Source organism: Lithobates pipiens, unplaced genomic scaffold (assembly GCF_037356315.1).
Source record: "Lithobates pipiens isolate NorthernLeopardFrog02 unplaced genomic scaffold, aLitPip1_a1.2 Scaffold_16, whole genome shotgun sequence".
Classification (NCBI taxonomy): domain Eukaryota; kingdom Metazoa; phylum Chordata; class Amphibia; order Anura; family Ranidae; genus Lithobates; species Lithobates pipiens.
The window spans coordinates 496,531,963-496,553,700 of NW_027507748.1; the positions used below are offsets into that span (position 1 = coordinate 496,531,963).

General features: G+C 42.5%; 1 protein-coding gene across 1 annotated transcript in view; it reads left to right on the plus strand.

Moving 5' to 3' along the window:
• The window catches only part of OBI1 (ORC ubiquitin ligase 1), a 58,334-nt gene that overhangs the window by 17,532 nt on the left and 19,064 nt on the right, over positions 1 to 21,738 (plus strand). Inside the window, exons 2-5 of the mRNA XM_077483061.1 lie at positions 4,505 to 4,640; positions 7,425 to 7,516; positions 14,639 to 14,881; positions 20,546 to 20,634. Of these exons, the coding sequence (XP_077339187.1) occupies positions 4,505 to 4,640; positions 7,425 to 7,516; positions 14,639 to 14,881; positions 20,546 to 20,634 (560 nt within the window). The remainder of the gene's footprint in view (positions 1 to 4,504; positions 4,641 to 7,424; positions 7,517 to 14,638; positions 14,882 to 20,545; positions 20,635 to 21,738) is intronic.

Genomic DNA, 21,738 nt, shown 5'->3' on the forward strand with positions numbered 1-21,738 from the left:
GTGGTTAACCACTTGACCGATGGGCACTTAAACACCCTTAACCACTTCAATACCGGGCACTTAAACACCTTCCTGCCCAGACCAATTTTGAGCTTTCAGCGCTGTCGCACTTTGAATGACAATTGTGCGGTCATGCTACACTGTACCCAAATGACATTTTTATCATTTTTTTCCCACAAATAGAGCTTTCTTTTGGTGGTATTTGACCACCTCTGCGGTTTTTATTTTTTGCTAAACAAATAAAAAAATACAGAAAATTAAAAAAAAAAAAATGTTGTGTTTTTTTTGTTTCAGTTTCAAAACTTTGCAAATAAGTAAGTTTTCTCCTTCACTGATGGGCACTGATGGGGTTACACTGATGGGCAATGATAAGGCGGCACTGATGGGCACCGATGAGGTGGCACCAATGAAGTGGCACTGATGAGGTGGCATTGATGGGCACGGATGGGCGGCACGGATGGGCGACACGGATGGGCACTGATAGGTGGCACAAATTGGCATGGATGGGCATGGGTTAGGCGGCACAGGTGGGCATGGGTTAGGCGGCACAGGTGGGCATGGGTAGGCACTGATAGGCGGCACAGATGGGAACTGATAGGCGGCATTGTATTATAATATATTGTACTAATGGATGCCAATCAGTGCCAATCAATAATGCATGCCAATCAGTGATGCCCATTGTGGGCACTGATTGGCATCCATTATGGGCACTGATTGGCATCCATTGTGGCACTGACTGGAATCCCTGGTGGTCTAGGGTGGCATACCTTGTCCTTGGCATCCCTGGTGGTCTGGTGGCGTCCCTGGTGGTCCAGTGTGGGCATCCTCGGGTTGGCTGTGCTGATAATTGATCAGCACAGACCCCCCCTGTCGGAGGAGCAGCCGATCGGCTCTCCTCTACTCGCGTCTGACAGACGCGAGTGAGGAAAAGCCGATCACCGGCTTTTCCTATTTACACTGTGATCAGCCGTGATTGGACACGGCTGATCACGTGGTAAAGAGTCTCCGTCGGAGACTCTTTACCGAGATCGTAGTTGCCGGGTGTCAGACTGACACCCCGCAACAACGATCGCCGCGATGCGCGCCCCCTGGGGCGCGCAGCGGCTCATAATCCTGATCACGTCATATGACGTCCGGTCCGTCTATTTGCTATAGGGCGGGCGGCAAGTGGTTAATAACCAGACCAATTTTCAGCTTTCGGTGCTCTCACATTTTGAATGACAATTAGTCATGCAACACTGTACCCATATGACATTTTTGTTATTTTTTTCACACAAATAGAGCTTTCTTTTGGTGGTATTTAATCACCGCTGGGTTTTTTATTTTTTGTGCTATAAAAGAAAAAATGATTTTTTTCTTTGTTTCTGTTATAAAATTTAGCAGATTAGTAATTTTTCTTCATACATTTTGGCCAAAATGTATACTACTACATATCTTTGGTAAAAATAAGTACAAATTGGTGCATATTATTTGGTCTTTGTGAAAGTTATAGAGTCCACAAGCTATGGTGCCAATATCTGAAAATTGATCACACCTGATGTACGGACGGCCTATCTCTTTTCTTGAGACCCTAATATGCCAGAAATGTACAAATACCCCCCAAATGACCCCCCTTTGGAAAGAAGATATTCCAAGGTATTTAGTAAGAGGCATGATGAGCTTTTTGAAGTTGGCATTTTTTTCCTACAATTCTTTGCAAAATCAAGATTTTTTATTTATTTTTTCACAAAATTGTCATATTATCAGGTTATTTCTCACACACAGCATATGCATACCACAAATTACACCCCAAAACACATTCTGCTATTACTCCCGAGTATGGCGATGCCACATAGGTAAGACTTTTACACAGTGTGGCCACATACAGAGGCCCAACATGCAGGGAGCACCATCAGGCGTTCTGGAGCACCCAGGACAATTCTGACATTTCTCTCCTACATGTAAAAATCATAATTTGCTAGAAAATTACATAGAACCCCAAAACATTATATATATATATATATATATATCTATATCAAAGACCCTAGAGAATACGATGGTGGTCGTTACAACTTTTTATCCCGCACAGTATTTGCGCAGGAATTTTTTGCACGTGTTTTTTTGGGGGGGAAAAAACAGTTTTGTGGTTTAAAAAAAAACAAAACATTAAAGTTAGCCAAATTTTTGCATAATGTGAAAGATGAAGTTACGCTGAGTAAATAGATACCTAACATGTCACCTTTCAAAATTGCACATGCTCGTGAAATGGCGCCAAACGTCGATACTTAAAAGTCCCCATAGGCGATGCTTTAAATTTTTTTACTGGTTACATGTTTTGAGTTACAGAGGAGGTCTAGGGCCAAAATTATTGTTCTCGCTCTAACGTTTGCAGCGATACCTCACATGTGTGGTTTGAACACCGTTTTCATATGTGGGAGGGACGTATGCGTTCGCTTCTACATGCGAGCACATGGGGACAGGGGCGCTTTAAAAAAAAAAAAAAAAAATTCTTTGTTATTGTTCATTTTACTTTATTTTAGTTTGACATTTTTTTTTTTTCCAAAAATACATTTTTTGATCACTTTTATTCCTATTACAAGGAATGTAAACATCCCTTGTAATAGGAATATGGTATGACAGGTCCTCTTTACAGTGAGATATGGGGTCAATAAGACCCCACATCTCACCTCCTTGCCTGAAATATTGGGATATTGGGTATTGGCAGGATATTGGCAGGGTATTGAGGGGTTACATTTCGGTGAGCAGCGATGTGGGCACTGCAGATGCAGCCCACGGCGCTGCTGACACCGTTCTCTTCCCCCTCCACTGTACCGATCGGTACAGAGAGGGGAGGGAGGAACCAGCGTCCTAACATTTTACAAGTGATCACTCTGTCATTTGACGGAGCATTCTCGTGGTAAACGGCCGCGATGAGCAGCCGTTTACCGTGATCCGTGATGCGCCTGGTCCTGTGGACCCGGCGGTCACGGATGCTCTCGAGTGCGTGCCCCAGGGGGCGCGAGAGAGCGGAATTCTGGGAGGCCGTTAATTAATGGCCTCTCAGAGTTAAACAACCGCCCTGTAGCCGTTATTCGGCTATGGGCCGGTTGTTAAGTGGTTAAGGGTGCGTTTATGCACTTTAACTTACCTGATTCTCTGCGCCCCTCGGGAGATGACGCTATTCCCACGCCCCAGTGGTGGACTGTCTCTCAGTATCAACACGTCTTCATCTTTATGATATCTGAACATTAGTCAGGTGGATTATTGTGGGGGATTCTATAGCATGGAAGAGCGGAGGATTGGTCCGCCGAAACCTAAATGAGCAGTCAACCCTTGTACTACAGGTGCAGCTCCACTCCAAGGATTAATTTGGAAGCTTCCTGGAGTTCGTTCCTTTTACAGAATTTCTAACTTTTCCGCACTCTCTAACATTTTATATATATATATATATATATATATATATATATAATATATTGCACTTTTTTTTTTGGCTGGAGTGGGGTTTTAACCACTTGCTTACTGGGCACATAAACCCCCCCCCCCCCCATCCAGACCAGCTTTCAGCGCTGATGCACTTTGAATGACAATTGCGCAGTCATACAACACTGTACCCAAATTAATTTTTATCATTCCCCCCCCCCCCCAAATAGAGCTTTCTTTTGATGGTATTTGATCACCTGTACAGTTTATTGATTTTTTTTTTTTTTTTTTTTTTTTTTTTTTATAAAAGAAAATGTAAAAAGACCGAAAATTATTTATTTACATTTTAAAGCGGGTAATTTTTGTCCGTCATTGATGGGTGGCAGTGATGGGCACTGATCAGTAACACTGATAGGCAGCACTTCTAGGTGGCATTGATAGGTGGCACTGGTGGGCATTGATAGGTGGCACTTTTGGGCACTGTTAGATGGCACAAATGAGGCATAATTGCCTCTTCCTTTTCGGGACTGATGTCCCTTTTAAGATGAGCCGGTGATTGGCTTTTTTTGTCAGCGCGAGGAGAGAAAAAAAATGATCACAGAGCTTTTGTTTTGATCATGTGATCAGCTGTCATGGGCTGACAGCTGATCACATGGTAAGGGGCCAGGAACCCCCCTTACTCGGATCGGTGATCACCCGAGTCTCATTGACTCAGTGATCACAGCATGCTCCGCTACAGGGCCCGCGCAGGGAGTGTACACACGGGAAGGGTGTCATATGACGGCCTCCCAGGAATTCAGGTCCGCGCTGTGGCCGAAGGATGTCAAGTGGTTAATCCTCAGTTCTGATGTATACTAACCCACTAGTGGTTTGTGTTGGACATTAGGGAAAATGTACATTCATTTATAAGATCTTCAGTCCAATAAATTCTAGGGAGCTGAGCAGCATATTTTCTTGAATAATAATACACTGTCACTGTAATTATTTAAATTGTTAGCCTTGTTTCTGGTTGTTGCCCAGGTCTACTACTAGACATCTGTGTGCTGGGTAATGTGTCAGACAGCGTACCTGACTTTTACAAGCTTTTTTTTCCTCTTCTTTACAGGTACGGCAACCAGTCATTTGCGTCAACCATCATGTTTTCTGTTCGAGTTGCATTGACTTGTGGCTGAAGAACAACAACCAATGCCCAGCCTGCAGAGTCCCTATTACACGTGATAATCCCTGCAAAGACATCATAGGTACTGTGAATGGCTTTTTCTTTTTAAGTGTTTGGGATGGTTGCAATTTTTAAGATAAAAAAAAAAAAAAAAAAAAAAAAAAACTTTATAAAAAATGTTTGGGTTTTTATATGGAATATGCTCGTGTACATGTACAAAATACTTATACTTAATATTTGATGTTTCTTTCTTTTTTAAGTCAAATAAATATGAAATATTCTATATACAGTTAGGTCCATATATATTTGGACACAGACACAATTTTCGATTTTTTTTTTTTTTTTTTTTTTTTTTTTTTTTTTTTTCAGGTATTTACCAAAATATATGAGAGTGCACACTCTTAGGTTTAATTTGATGTACATCCAAATTGGAGGAAGGGTTTAGGAATGACAACTCTTAAGAATAGCCATCACCCCCTTTTTCAAGGGACCAAAAGTAATTGGACAATTGAATCAAAAGCTGTATCATGGCCAGGCGAGGGCTACTCCTTCATAATTTCTTCATCAATTAGACCCCTTTCACACCACACCGTCCATAGAGTGGGCGGTAAAACGCTGCTATTTTTAGCGGCATTTTACCGACGGATTTGTGGTGCATTTCGGCCACTAGCGGGGCGCTTTTACCCCCCCCCCCCCCCCCCCCGCTAGCGGCCGAGAGGGTTAAAAACCGCCGGCAATACGCTGCAATAGCAGCGTTTTGCCGGCGGTATTACAGCGCTGCCCCATTGATTTCAGTGGGGAGCAGCAGTGGAGGAGCGGTAAGCACACCGCTCCTTCACCGCTCCAAAGAAGCTGCTGGCAGGACTTTTCCCTGACGTCCTGCCAGCGCACCGCTGTAGTGTGAAACCCCTCGGGCTTTCACACTACAGACAATGGTGCAGCTTTTTTAGGGCGGATTGCAGGTGCTATTTATAACGCTATAGCGCCTGCAAAACGCCCTGGTGTGAAAGGGGTCTTAAGCACCTGTCCTGTAGGAGCCTTTGCTTTTACTTAGTATTTGTAAAGGCTAAACTTTTTATTACCTTCATGCATTCTATCTTCTCGCCCACCACTAATACTTACCTGAGCCCGATCTCAATCCAGTGTTGGGCATGAGAGCAGCGTCACTCCCGCGTCTCTCTCTCTCTCTCCTCATTGGCTGAGACGGCACTGGGAGCCATTGGTTACTGCTACTGTCAATCACAACCAGTGAGCCAATAAGGAGAGAGCGGAGCCAAGCCACACTTTGTATGTGAATAGACAGAGCAGCAGCGGGGGACCTGAGAAGAGAAGGATCGGGGCTGCTCTGTGCAATGCCACTGTCAATGACATGGTTGGTTTATTTTTTTATTTTTTTTTAAGAAGAAAAAACTGCCTTTAATATCAATTTAAAAAAGCATGTTTACACCACCTGTAGGTACAATTTTCTTAAGCATTTAGAAATAGATAACTCGTACTTTATTATGAGAGGGTTCAGTCAGACAGAGGGAGTCGCAAAGTTAAAAAAAAGTTATCAGGGTAGGCTTTGCCATCTCTTTAACTAACCTATCCACTTAAGGACCAGGCCTCTTTTTCAGACTCTGTGTTTACATGTTTAAAACTGTTTTTTTTTTCTATAAAATTACTTAGAACCCCCAAACATTTTATATTGTATTATTTTTTTATTTATTTTTTTAACACCCTAGAGAATAAAAAATGGCGGTCATTGCAATACTTTTTTTTCACACCGTATTTGCGCAGCGGTCTTACAAGTGCCCTTTTTTGAGGAAAAAAATCACTTTTTTGAATAAAAAAATAAGACAACAGTAAAATTAGCGCAATTTTTTTGTATATTGTGAAAGATAATGTTACGCCGAGTAAATTGATACCCAACATGTCAGGCTTCAAAATTGCGCCTGCTCGTGGAATGGCGTCAAACTTTTAGCCTCAAATATCTCCATAAGCGACATTTAAAAAATTCTACAGGTTGCATTTTTTTGTGTTACAGAGGAGATTTAGGGCTTTAATTATTGCTCTCGCCCGATCGCGGCGATACCTCACATGTGTGGTTTGACTACCATTTTCATATGCGGGCGCTACTCATAGCTCGCTTCTGCGCGTGAGCTCGTCGGGACGGGGTGTTTTTAAAAACCTTTTTTTATTTATTTTAATTGATTTTATTTATTTTTACACTGTTAAAAAAAAAAAAAAATTTTTTTATAAAGGATCACTTTTATTCCTATTACAAGACATTACATGACAGGTCCTCTTAAACAAGATCTGGGGTCAAAAAGTCCTCAGATCTCATATTTGAACTTTAAATGCAATAATAAAAAAAAAAAATTCATTTGAAAAAAATTACATTGAAAAAATATACCTTTTAAGAGGTATGGGCGGAACTGACGATTTGACGTCGCTTCCGCCCTCCTATGGTATAGAGATGGGTGGCGGCCATCTTAGCCGCACTCGTCTCTATACCCAGCACAGGAAAGGACCTGATCGCCTCCGGGGGGGGTGGCACCTCTCCCGCCGCCGATAACGGTGATCTCGTTGGCGAACCCACCGCAGAGACCACCATTATCACACACACGACCGGCGCCTGAACAGATGGATATCTCAGTTGTGGCAGCAGCTGCTGCCGTTACCCAGATATCCCTCTTCAAAAAATGGACGTACATCAGCGTGCGCTGGTCGTAAATTGGCTATAGTGCCCTGGGAATGCTTTTATTAAATAAAACTTCTAAACAAAAAAAAATCATAAATTGGTCCCAAATTCATTATAGTTTCCCTTTTTAGCATCTTCTTTTGAGATCTAGCTCTTTGCACTTATACATGTTTTCTTTTGTAGGAGGGACAAGTGAAAATGAACGTGTGCTCAGTCATTCAGTGCGAAAACACCTCCGAAAAACTAGACTTGATCTTCTTCAAAAAGAGTATGAGGTAATCTCATTTGTGGATATTTTTGTATTCCTGTATCCATGTGCCATATTCAGCATTTAGAATGTAATTGTTGGTGGAAATTTTATGTTTACGGTTTTAGTTACTTTGGGACATATTTATAAAGCAGTAACTTTGACATTTCTAAACATTCACTATAAGTGAATCTTTCAGGTGCATGTGTTTTTAAATGGCAGCGATTTGCTTTACCACCAGTAAATGTTTATAGTCACTGCTCTATAAATATGCTCCTTTTTGTGTTCTCCTGGAACTAAGAGGAAAATCCTTTAGGCTAGGTTCACACCATAGCGATGCGGGAACGCTGCGAATCCGTGGCGTTTTCCCGCATCGCATGCCTCCCACCGGCAGTTCACACTGCCCTATGCGGACTGCTGGGAGTGTCAATGAAATCTTAATGACACCCCCAGACCAGTCCGCATATCGCAGTGCGATCTGCAAACTCGGACAGGAATCGGATCGCATGGTGTGAACACCCATGCGATCCGATTCTGCTGCGGACCAAAAAAAGGGTCCTGTGCGAGTTTGCGGCGGGTGCGATGCGAATTCAGCCATACTATCTGTATGGCTGAACTCGCATCGCACAGAGATCGGATGTGATTTGCACTGCAGTGCGGTGCGAATCACATCCGGGTCTCCCACCCGCAGCGGTGTGAACCCAGCCTTAAAGTGATAATAAACCCTTACCTAAGCCCACTGAAGTGACGAGGTTTTGCTGATACACAGTGATGAAATAAATTCACCTACATAAGCTATACCTGTTTGCAGCCTTTTCTCCTCCCACAGCTTTCAAAAGTACACAATTTAGATAACATGTCAAATGCAAGGCCTGCAGGTTGAATCCGGCTTGCCAGGCCGTTTCGTGTGGCCCCTTATACCTTCCCTGCAGCACCAGCACCCCCTTGTTTCCGGCCGCTCCTGGTCTCAGCATCCAGCAGACTCTGACAGCTAACACTAGCCCTCCACTGGTCCTCCACCAGACTCTGCTTCCCAGCTCAAACAGAACACCATTGCAGTACCATGTTCTGTCTGTGCGGTCTTCAGTAGCGTTTTTTTTTGTGGCTGATACCAGCATTGTGCAACTGTCCTTTTCAAACTTTGATCATTTGCTAAAGGAGTGAGTGGGCTCCATGCTGGTCTGCACCTGTCCTTCACAGCTTAAAGTGGAGTTCCACCCAAAAGTGGAACTTCCGCTCATTTGTCTCCCCCCCCCCCCCCCCTCTGGTGCCACAACTGGCACCTTTCGGGGGGAGGGGGGACAAGATATCTCTCTTTGACAGGTATCTGTTCCCACTTCTAGGAGTCCAGGTCGGGGCCCGTTACATCACTGTGGGGCTCCTCCTCCTCTCCCTGTCGCCGGGCCAGCAGAGAGAGGAGCGGGGCCTCGTGCATGCACAGTAGGGCTCCAGGTAAGGCTACACTGCCAGGTACTGTTACCCACAATGGCGGCAGCAGCATCCAGCAGTTGATGGAAACATCAGCTGATGTTTCCAACATCACTGGACTCCAGGACAGGTAAGTGTCCTATTGTTAACCACTTGTCGCCCGCCAATTGTCAAATGACGGCTGCAAAGTTGTTTCAAAATCCTGACCGGATGTCCTAGGACGTCCTCAGGATTTTGAGCCACTGTGCGCCCCCTGGGGCGCGCATCGCAGAGATCATTGTTGTGGGGTGTCATTCTGACACCCCGCAACTACAATCTCGATAAAGAGTCTCCGACGGAGACTCTTTACCACGTGATCAGCCTTGTCCAATCACGGCTGATCACAGTGTAAATAGGAAGAGCCGGTGATCGGCTTTTCCTCACTCACGTTTGTCAGACGCGAGTAGAGGAGAGCCAAACGGCTGCTCCTCTGACAGGGTGGGGGGTCTGTGCTGATCGATTATCAGCACAGCCCCCCGAGGATGCCCACACTGGACCACCAGAGATGCCACCGTACCACCAGGTATGCCACCCTAGACCACCAAAGATGCCAGTCAGTGCCCACAATGGATGCCAGTCAGTGCCCACAATGGGCATCACTGATTGGCATGCATTATTGTTTGGCACTGAATGGCATCCATCAGTACAAAACTAAGCAACATTGTATTTCCTATCCGTGCCCATCTGTGCCGCCTGTCCGTGCCCATCTGTGCCGCCTGTCCGTGCCCATCTGTGCCGCCTGTCCGTGCCCATCTGTGCCGCCTGTCCGTGCCCATCTGTGCCGCCTGTCCGTGCCCATCTGTGCCGCCTGTCCATGCCCATCTGTCCATGCCCATCTGTGCCGCCCATCAGTGAAGGAGAAACTTATTTACAAAGTTTTGAAACTGAAACAAAAAAACATATTTTTTTTTTTTCACAATTTTCGGTCTTTTTTTATTTAGCAAAAAATAAAAACCGTAGAGGTGATCAAATACCACCAAAATAAAGCTCTATTTGTAGGAAAAAAAATTATAAAAATTTCATTTGGGTACAGTGTAGCATGACCGCGCAATTGTCATTCAAAGTGCGACAGCGCTGAAAGCTCAAAATTGGTCTGGGCAGGAAGGTGTTTAAGTGCCCAGTATTGAAGTGGTTAAAAGTCAGCAGCTGCAGTATGTGTAGCTGCTGGCTTTTAATTTCTTTTTTTTTTTAGGTCGGAACACCACTTTAAGTCTTAAGACCTTACTAAAACCAGTAATAATCAAATGCAGAGGCAATTATTTAATATGATAAAGAGTATATAAATGTATTTAGTCTTACAGATTCAGACAGCCCTTTTGAGGGCAGCCATAATGCTGTTGCGGCCCACAATGAAATTGAAGTTGACACTCCTGGTTTGGATGGTATTTCTCAGCATCCAGGAGGTAAGGAGTAGGGATCTGATATCACACACTACACAGCACAAAGCTTAGTGTAATCAAAATCTTAAGAGGGCTTTCACACTGAGCCGTGGGGGTCGTTGGCGCTAAAGCGGCGCTATTTTTAGCACTGGTTTACCGCTGTTCGGCAGCTAGTGGGGCAGGTTTAACCCCCCGCTAGTGGCCGAAAAGGGGTTAAACGCACCTGCAAATCGCCGCCGGGGCAGCGTTTTTCAGGTGGTATCGCAGCGCTGCTCCATTGATTTCAATGGGGAGCAGAGGTGGATGAGTTCACCACTCCAAATAAGCTGCTGGCAGGACTTTTTGTGACTCCCTGCCAGCGCACCGCTTCAGTGTGAAAGCTTTTTCACACTGGAGTGAAAGGAGCTGCTTTTTTCAGGTGCTATACAGGCACTATTTTTTAGCACTGTAGCGCCTGAAAAACGCCTCCCGTGTGAAAGGGGTCTAAGTGGAGGGAATGGACACACTTCCTCTATAATGACTCACTGAGAAACATGCACAGCTGAGGCTATCAATTGCTGTGTGCTGGTTTAATTGACCATCTGCAAAGATTGCCTGGTGTCTGGAAAAACCATCAGATGTGATTCATGCAGATAGCAAAGGATAGAGAGCAGACAGGATCTACATTATATGCTATAGATTCAGGCAAGTACACATTATATGGCTTTGTTCATTTTTTTTATTTAAGAGGTTTACAACTACTTTAAAAAAAGAAAAAAAAAAAGACTTTCTCTCATGAACCTTTATAACCACTTGACCTCAAACGTTTACCCCCCCTTAATGACCAGGCCATTTTTTTGTGATACAGCACTGCGATACTTTTACCTGAAAATTGCGTGGTCCTACGACACTGTTCCCAAATTAAATGCATGTCTTTTTTTTTTTTTTTTTTTTTTTTGGTAGAATTCGATTACCTCTGCATTTTGATGACTGGCAATTTTGAAAAAAAAAAACTTTGTGCTATAAAACATATATCTAATAAAAAATATTGAACAATAAACACATTTCTTTATTAATTTAGGCCAATATGTATTCTGCTGCATGTTTTTTTTTTTTTTTTTTTTTAATCCCAATAAGCATATATTGATTGATTTGCGCTCAAGTTATAGTGTCTACAAACGATGGGATATTTATTTTTATTACCTGAACTGCGATATTGCGGCTGACACTCTGGGAACCAGTGACACTAATACAGCAATCATTGCTAAAATTATGCACTGTCACTGTACTAATGACACTGGCTGGGAAGGGGTTAACATCAGGGGATATTAAAGGGTTAACTTTGCCTGACCAGTGTTTTACTAAACTCTGGGGGTTACTTTTACTAGGGGAAGAGAAGGATCCTAGTCCCTGCTTTGCAGGATCCATGCCTCCCCTCATGTCAGAATGGCAATCTTCCTTGTTTTAATAGGCAAACTGCACTTCTGACTCTGTGGCTGATGGGTGGGTGCCAGAGGACACAGACAGCTGGAGCGACCAGCCAATGGCACGTGTTCGCACTCCCTACCTGGAAGTGCAGGATCGTGTGTATGATTTTATATACACACATGCACACATACAGCGGCCTCCCAAAAAGGAATAGTTCTAAGAAAACAGATATGTGAGTGTTGGTTGAGATTTTCAGTGTGCATTATATATTGCACTTAACCATATTTTGAAGTGTCCAAACTGAGAATCTTTGCCCTATCATTCCTCTTTCACACTTGTACGACTTGTCCCACGATTTGGGACTGCAACATCGTATGACAAGTCGTTCTCCATGATTTCCGAAGCTTACTATTCATATTACTAAGACTTCAAGTCGTGCCAACTTCAAAGTAGTCCCTGCACTACTTTGGTCCAACTTTGATGCTACTTCAGCCCATTGAATATCACTGAAGTCGGATCAGAGTCTTAACTGATCTGACTTTGGCTTGGGACTTGTGCTCTGATAATCTTGAAGGGCCAATTAAAAAAAAAAAAAAAAAAAAAGTTTCCCCTCCAAGAGCCTACCAGGCCCTTCAGTCTGGCATGGATTTTAAGATGAACCCCCCCCCCCCCCACGCCGCAAACGGAAGAGCCGGAGAAGATGTTGAAAGAGACCTAGGAGCTGCCTAATAAATTACTTTAAAAACGTGTTCTGTGTTTTATTTTTGACACTTGCTTTTCCCCACCCCCTTTCCCGACCTGCCAAGCTGTTTGCTCGGATAAGGGTCTGGTATGGATTTGGGGGAGGACCCATGTCAGTGTTTTTTTTTTTTTTTTTTTTTTTTTAATTGCCGTGGAGTTACATAGTAGGTGAGGTTGAAAATGGACACAAGTCCAACCTGTGTGTGTGATTATATGTCAGTATTACATTGTATATCCCTGTATGTTGTGGTCATTCAGGTGTTTATCTAATAGTTTCTTGAAACTATCAACTCCCCCCTCCCCCCCCCCCCTGCTGAGACCACCGCCAGTGGAAGGGAATTCCACATCCTTGCCACTCTTACAGTAAAGAATCCTCTACATAGTTTAAGGTTAAACCTCTTTTCTTCTAATTTTAATGAGTGGCCACAAGTCTTGTTAAACTTCCTTCTGAGAACGTTTTATCCCTATTGTGGGTTCACCAGTATGGTATTTTGTAGATTGAAATCATATCCCCTCTCAAGCGTCTCTTCTTCAGAGAGAATTAAGTTCAGTGCTTTCCTCAGTTTAGCTCCTAAGTCCCTAAAATCGTTCTTTGGGACACTCCATCTGCCTCTGACTTTGTCCTTGGAGCCAAGGTGCACCATGACAGCTGGGTCTTCCCCAGCCCCTCCCAATAATCTGTCCACCAGATTCCAACCCGAGCGCCCGGCAGACCACATATTGTTCGGCGCTTCAGGTCTTTGTTACAGATTGGCCTCTCTGTCCTTCTAATAATTGAGTCCCCTACCACCAGAATCTGTCTTTCCTTTCCCTTTAGTTCCCCCTAAAGATTCAGGGATCAAAGTTGGATCCCTGTTCATTAAAGTCGGTCTTCAAGTCGCAGGGCAAAGTTGGATCCACAGTCGTATGACAATTTTGTCGAAATCGTGGCAAAGTCGCACGAGTGTGAAAGGGGCCTAAAGTATATTGAGTTTTACTCCCTTCCTTCCCCACTTTTAAAACTATAGAATATTAAAAATCTTTCCTGCATGTTGTGTTGTACAATATACTGGCATCCACAAGCCCCTTCAGGATACATTAGTGATGTAAGATCTGAGGGGATGAACCACAGCACACATCAGGGTGCCAGGCATCTGATACACACAAGATTGTGTCACATGTGAAGATTCCGCTGGAGGCCATAGCTCTTGGAGATCCCACCGAAGAGGTAAGTATTAAGAGCTGCCTTTTTATGGTCACTTTTATTTTTTACATTTTTTTTTTTTCCCCGTCGATTTGTTTAAAGTGTTCAAGACAACAGTAAAATCAGTCTGTAAATGTAGTAAAGCATGCTTGTTATACTCGCTGTGGAACGTAAGGGGTAAATCCTCTGCATTGTATAAAAAGGCTGTTTGATCCTGTCTTCTCTGGTCCTCCCCTTCAACAGTGCCCAAACGATCTCCTGATAGAACAGACCATTGTATTGCTAGAGTTTTTCCTTTTTTTTTGTCTTGGGAGAGAGTGAATGTGATTAGAACAGGGCCAGATAGAGGGTTAGGGGTCCTGGAGCCTCATAGGACAGTCAGAGAATGAAAACTCATCCTACAAGCTTTAGCCAGACACTGATAGAAGACACAAGACTGCTCTATCTACTGATGAGAAAAGATGTTTAGTATTTTATATTTACTAAAACTATTTTTAATTTCCTACTTATAATTTCCATGTTCTGTGTACTGCGGGAGATGAGATATAGTGAATGCAGGGTCCTGGGTTTAGTAACACTTTAAAAGTAAACCCTATCATGGAGTTGACTTCTTTCTGAAAATCTTTCTTGTCTGGTTACTATACTGACCATTTGGCTTCGGTCCCTGGCCCATAACAAGTATTTTCATCAGGAATTAAGCCAAAACTTGTTTGCATCATAACTGAGACAAGTATGAAGATAAGTATTGACGCCCGATGTTCAATATAACTGTAAAATAACACACACGCGGAATGGAAAGTCGCCAGTGGCAAGCGCCAAGGTTCTCTATTCTATCTAGGATTAGAGTGCAGGACTTTTTGTTAGGAACACAGGTCATGTGGCAGAATTTGCATTCTTTTGATCTCTTGGCTTGCTGAAAGTCTGGACCACTTAACTTTATACAACAGCCTAATATATATTTTTCTTTTTTTAGGATGAAATTGAATACCTAGTAAAAGAGACAGAAGAACTAAAAAGAACAAATCTTATATTGGAGGAAAGGCTTAATGAAGTTGCTGATCCTATCGCTGAGTCTTCGCCTTGCAGTTGTGGAAATAGGCAAGAAGAGGACAAGAGCAGTGTTTGTAATAAACTGCTAAAGGACTGGAACAGAAAGCTCGAGGAAGTCAATGCTGCAAATAAAAGAGTTACAGAGGACATTGACAAGTTCAAAGAGGTACCTTTTGTGTTTGTATGTTATACTTTATTTTTTCCATTGAAAAGGATATCATGATGAGTAATGACAGCCTATGGTAGCACAGCATTTTTATGAAGAGGTTTTATGTGTTATATGACTAATTTTTGCTAAGCAGCTCAAAAGCTGGCCATACACTGTTAGAATTTTGGCCTATTCAGAGGGAGTGACTGAAATTCTAACAGAGGGTGGTAGCCACGTCGGCTCAACAATTGTTCCGTTGGTTTGTGTTGAAGCAATAGTAAACTATTACTATAACAGCACCTGCAGTCAGTTCAGCTGCTGGAATTGTTCAGGTATTCTGACTGCCGGTGCTAGCGCCTGTCAGAATAACATAGTCTGGTAAGGAGGATTCGTTCATCCATGCTGTTTGTGTAGATGGAGAAATCTGTTAGATTTCTGTCTTATGACCCATAGGCTGAGCAAAAGAAATCTATTAGTGTATGGCCAGCATTATTGAGCATAGAATTCAAAAGTTTGAGGGGAAAGGGGATTTATGTTCGTGGGAAGGAGGGGGGAATGCTTTACATCATCATTCCTTTGTGTATGGTCTTCTTCCGTAAGGTTGTGTGGCATATGGATGCCCCTGTCATGTTGGTTATGGGAACCCATTGGATTCTTACAAGTTAGGTTCAAAAGCAGCATCACTGAAAGTGGCAGAGATTCTGTGTTGGAGGATAAAGTCAATGTCAATAATTCTGCTGAGTATAAAAAGAGACTAGGACAGACAGATTGGTGGAAGCCTCCATCTTAAAGTGGGAGTAAACTCCCATGTCTGATTTGTACCTATAGATAGGCCTATAATAAGGTTTTCCTATAGGTACTGTAACTATCTCCTAAACGTGCACCGTTTATTAAATATTTACTGTATATGTAGCTGTTGACATCATTGGCGCATGCGCTCTGAAGGAATGGCCACCCAGGCTATTCCTTCAGAGTCCTGTGCTGTAAACGGCAGCTCCCACGTGCATGCACGGGAGTGATGTCATCGCATGTTCTGGCCAGTCACACAGCTGGTGTCTGCGGCCCCGGAAAGGAGACAGGTTAAGATGGAAGCGACCTCCAGCTGTGACATCACGGTGCTGGAGGGCTTTGATTTTTAGGTAAGTTTCACATAATCTGTAAGTATGCAATACATGCTAGCGCATATTACCTTGCAGGTCAGAAAAATAAAACCTCACCCAGCAGTTTCCTACCACTTTCGGTACGGCTTGGGTATGCCATTAGTAAAATACACGTTTTCATAATTATGAAGACCAACTCCAGTGAGTGTGGAAGGGTTAGATCCTCAGATCTTTATTGCTGTCTTTGTTGGGGAAATTTCCCATCTTTTCCTTTCACAGAACAGGGATTTGCATTGCCAGGAATTGATAGAAAATCTCACAAGTGGCTACACAACATTAAAAAAATAAAAAAAAATAAAAAAAAAACCTCATGCACACTATTGGATTTTCTGCAGATTGTTGTCTTCAAATTTACCAAAACCATGTAGTGCAAGGGCCTGCCTGATTGCATACAAATTTAAGCTCTTAAGGTTTGACCTCATATTATATGGTTTTGGTAAATCTGAAGACAAAAATCTGCAGAAAATCTAATAGTGTGTATGGGGCTTAAGGAAAGATTAGAGAATCTGTGAGGTTTTTGTTGTTGTCTTGATGGGTTTTTTTTTTGTTTTTTTGTTTTTATCCTGGTGGCTGTTTTCCCTAATTTCTTGTACAAGGATAAATGGTAAACCTAAAGCCCTCTGATGGAATCGGAGAGCAATAAAATCTGCCATACTTTCATCCTTCCCTATTGCTAAAAAGTATCGGAGTCACGTTTATTTCATTACATCTGAGAGTGAACAGGGGCCATTGAAATGAATGGGGTTTTACTTGTTGAGCGTCTTCAAGCTTTGAGCTACAAAACCCTGAGATGTGAATGTAGCCTTATATTGCAGTAAAAAAAGGTTTCCCGGCCTGCCAGACAGGACTGTGCATGTGGCTGAGCTGTGTAAACCTCCGAATCTCTGGATGGACAGAATTACTTATCTTATGGTAGGTAGGCAGCGCCCTTCTATGTATTTATCTGTGTGTTTAGCTGTTTGCTCCTGGAGTTCATCATTTTATTTATTCTGCCCCAAAAAAAGCGAACAGCTCTTTTGAAGGTGCACACAATTTGGAAAATGTTTGTGGTTCTGCTCGCTTTACATTTGAGATCTGTTGGATCTCACAGTCTATGTAATTTTCCCCCTATAGCAAGTGTTATTTTATCTATATTTCAGTTTCTTGTATTGTCCTTAAAATGCAGCATCATAGGACATCAAAGTAGTAGCTGCCATCATCTATCACACTCTGGTTTGAGAATATTCTCATAACCTGGTGACGGATGGAGACATTTATGTGCCCTTGGGTATCTTCGGTAATGCTTTGCCTGAGATGAGTTCAAACCTTTCTTTTTATAACGGATATATTTTTTCAGGGTGCTCTTGTGTGCAATTCTGTGTATTTTCATAGAATAGCAAGCGTTATTTTTTGGCATTTTTTTCCTTTCACATGGTGTTTTTGCAAATACATAAACAAACCTTTACCCAAAGGCAATTGGAACATGGGACCGCAGACCGCACATGTGAAAGATCAGATATATCCGCTTTGAGCTACAATTTTAAGGTGGTGCGTTTTATTTTTTTTTATTTTTTTCCCCATTACCTGTGTAGATGTGATATGGACCCCAGTATTGTAGCTTTGCAATAAATAGAATTATTTGCACAACTGTGATCTAGACTTTCGGTATGTAATCACAAAATTGTAGGTGTGCCCGCATTTAACAGCACAATTGTGACATACTATAGCACTAGACTTGTTTAGATGTCTGTCTGTATGTCTATCTATCTACGAAACAAATCCAATCAGCCTAACCATATCTATCAGTTTATCTGATAGACGAGCCCTGTAAACCCTTCTCTTCAAAGAAGCCTATTTTGCCCCCCCCCACCTAACTACTGTACTTTTTAGTTTTTCCATTAGCTCATCCCCCACCCAGTTATTACCTTTTTGTATCACTTGAACCTCCCTCTTATGCCCTGTACACACGGTTGCACTTTCCATTGGAAAATGTGCGATCGGATCGTGTTGTTGGAAAATCCAATCGTGTGTGTGTGGGCTCCATCTGACTTTTTCCATCGGAATTTCCGACACACAAAGTTTGAGAGCTGGATCTTAAATTTTTCCGACAACAAAATCTGATCGTTTAAATTCTGATCGCGTGTAGACAATTCCGACGGACAAAGTGCCACACATGCTCACAATAAATTACGAGATGAAAGCTACTGGCCCGTTTATAGTCCCGTCGTACGTGAGCTACACCTATACTGCGATCGTGAGCAATCTGATTTTCTGACAACTTTGTGCGACCCCCCCCGTGTATGTAAGACGAGTTTGGGGCAAAATCCGTTGGAAAAAATCTGACAGATTTTGTCGTCTGAAAGTCCGACCGTGTGTACGGGGTATAAGATTGTAAGCTCTAATGCGCAGGGCCCTCTGATTCCTCTTGTATTTTATTATTATTTCAGGTACTTATAAAGCGCCATCAATTTTACGCAGAGGTTTTTTTTTTTCATATATTGTACATTTACATCCAATTGTGTTGTAACTGTACTGTCTGCCCTTACATTGTAAAGCACTGCACAAACTGTGGGCGCTACATAAATCCTGTATAATACGTTTTTACCCCATCCTGACCAGGCCATTTTTTTTCAGATGCGGCATTGCATTACTTTAGCTGAAAATTGCGCAGTCGTGCGACACTGTACCAAAATAAGATTTTATTTTAATTTTTTTTCCTTTTTTTTTTTCCCACAAACGGAGCTTTCATTTAGTGGCTTTTGATCACCTCCTGCATTTTTTTTTTGTGCCATAAACAAAAGACCGACTATTTAGAAAAAAAAACACATTATTTTACTTTCTGCTATAAAACATACCAAATATAAAATCTAAAAAAATCTAATTTCTTCATCTATTTAGGCCAATGTGTATTCTGTTACATATTACTGGTGAGATAAAATCCCAATAAGTGTATATTGGTTTGCAGAAATATTATAGGGTCTACAAACTATGGTAAAAAAAATTAAAGATTTTATTAGTTAGTATTTAGCAATGGCAGCGATCAGCAACTTATAGCGGGACTTTTATATTGCGGCGGACAGATGGGACACCTAACTGACACTTTTGACGCTTTTTGGGGACCAGTGACACTTGTACATTGATCAGTGCTAAAAAAAAAAAAAATGCGCTGTCACTTTTTTACTGCTCATGTGAACTTTACTTTAGAGTTTAACCACTTGCCAACCTGGCTATAGTCGAAAGACGGCTACAGCGCAGTTGGCTAGTTCTGGGAGGGCATAGAGGGACATCCTCCGGAGCTCATTCTTCCCGCACACTAAAGTGTCCATGATGGCCGGGTCATCCGGACCCGGCGTATCATGGATTAGTGTAAAGGACCAATGACAGTGGCCCTTACTACATGATTACTTGTAAACAAGCCGGCATCATGTCCAGCTCAGCTCCTCCCCTCTCCTCACACCGATCGGTATGGTGTGTGAGGAGAGAAGGAAGCCGGGTGCAGCAGCACTTGTGGGCTGGATGCCAAAATTTATGGAAAGAAAATTTGCAAAATGTTATCATGCAAACTAAGAAAAATTTAATTTTTTACAAAATTTTCTGTCTTTTTTTTTTGTTTTGTTTTATTTATAGCGCAAAAAATGAAAACCCAGTGAGTGGTGATTGAAACCAAAAAAAAAAGATGTATTTGTGTGAAAAAAAAAGGCCAAAAAATTCATATGGGTACAGTGTTGCATGACTGAGTAATTGTCATTCAAAATGTTAGAGCGCTGACAATTGGTCTGGTTAGGAAGGGGTATAAGTGCCCAGTGGGCAAGTGGTTAAAAATGTTGCAACCACAGAAAAAAAAAAAACCTACACAGCCAAAGGTCTTGAATTTGTGTGTAAACTGTACAGAAGGACAGCATACAATTGCTTGCGATGTGAACATTCCCGTGTAGAATGTAATATTAGACAAATCAATTTTTGTGCAGAGATGTGCTTTAATGAGTCATTTAACGTGAACACATGCTGATCTTTCAGAAAAAGTAGTTTCCCATGTTTACCACTTGTGTCTTTCCCTGCCCGTCTATATTCATTAAGCTTCAGAGTTTACCCAGTTTTCAAAAGCACAAAGCCCTCTAAGCTGCTAGACATCAGTATGTACACGTTTCAGAGGTGACCTACCTGATTCACATTTAATATGTCTTGGACCTCCATGTTTCAACTTTAATATGTGTCCATTTATTTAGTCATGTGGAGCAAATGATCATCTATTTTGCTGATACCTGCATATTGTGAGTTTACTTGCCCAAAATATATCTAGTCATGTGAAAAAACATGGAAAAGCAATTAGTACATTCCCTTAATGACTTTCTGCACTAAATGCAAAGCTTTGTTTTCCTCCCTTGATGGGGAATTTGCTTTGTGTTTAGGGAATATGAATACAAAGTGCCATTTCTGTCCCAATGTTAATTAAAAACAATGTTCTTGCAGTGGCACGATGTATCTGCACATTTTTTTTTCCTCTGTATGTTGCAGTTGGTAATGTGTTACTTTTTTCTTACAGGAAAATAGAAGGCTGAAAAATGAAAACGTTGAAATTGTGAGAGAAAACTTAAGGCTGAAAAATGAAGTTGAACTACGTTCACCTCAAAAGTATGCGTTTTCTGTGATTTGCTATTTGATGTATTTTTGTCAATCCTTACTTTTAACAATGTTAATTTCATCAAAACGCATGTATGAGCAAGGATTTAAAACCGACAGAAAATAACACTTTTTCATAAACAATATAATAACAATGAAAGCAAAAAAGTAGGAATAAGCAAATTTCTAGAGACCATCACCTAATCTCCTTTTACAGGGTGAAAAAAAAAATCATCCATTTATAGATCTATTTTAACCACTACGCGCCCGCGCTATAGCCGAAAGACGGTTACAGCGTGGCGCTCAATTGCCGGGAGGGCGTCACTGGGCGTCCTCCTCTTTACTTCCTCCCTGCGCGCCAATGCGGGCATGCATTGGGGGAAATCTGTGTTGGCCGTGTCCCTTGGACACAGCCAATCACAGATCGTGCTAAATGGCCAATCAAAGCGGCAATGAGAGATGATCTCATACGAGATCATCTCTTATTGGACTCAAGTGCTAAATGGCCGCTATATCGCCCCTTTAGGAGAGGACTAGGCTGAAAGTGTTAAAAACAGCAACACTTGCACAGTACCGTTCAGGGGCGGTCCTACTGGCTATAACCCCTCACACTGCATCCAGCAGCTCAGTTTTTTTCTGCCTAGTATAGGAGAAGGACCTGGCTCCCGATGGGAATTCCTGGGAATTTTTTTCCTTTTCCTGCATTTTTGTTTCCTGTGATCTTCAATCAACAGCCGGTCTGGGTGACAGGCTGGATAATATAGATTTTTGTAGTCTCCCCAGCCTTGCCATCGAGCATGAGCAGGCCCTAACTAAGCACTGGGTTGACCACAAAATGCCCCATCTATTCCAGGGGCGCCCGGTGAGCTATATGCTCCGGGGCACATATATGACTGGGCTACTGGTATCTGTGTCAGTGTGCCATGGCCGGCCACCCCGTAATGCTTGGGAGATGGGTCTGTCTGTGGAATGCATCCAGCAGGTCCTGCAGGAGGGGTGAGTATGGTTCTAACTGTCTCTGCAGGATGGAGCAGCTAGGCATTCCCTGGGAGGTCGACTAGGGGGTCTGTCACTCTCCCTTTCTTCTCTCCCTGTCCCTTCCCTCCTCCCCATGCT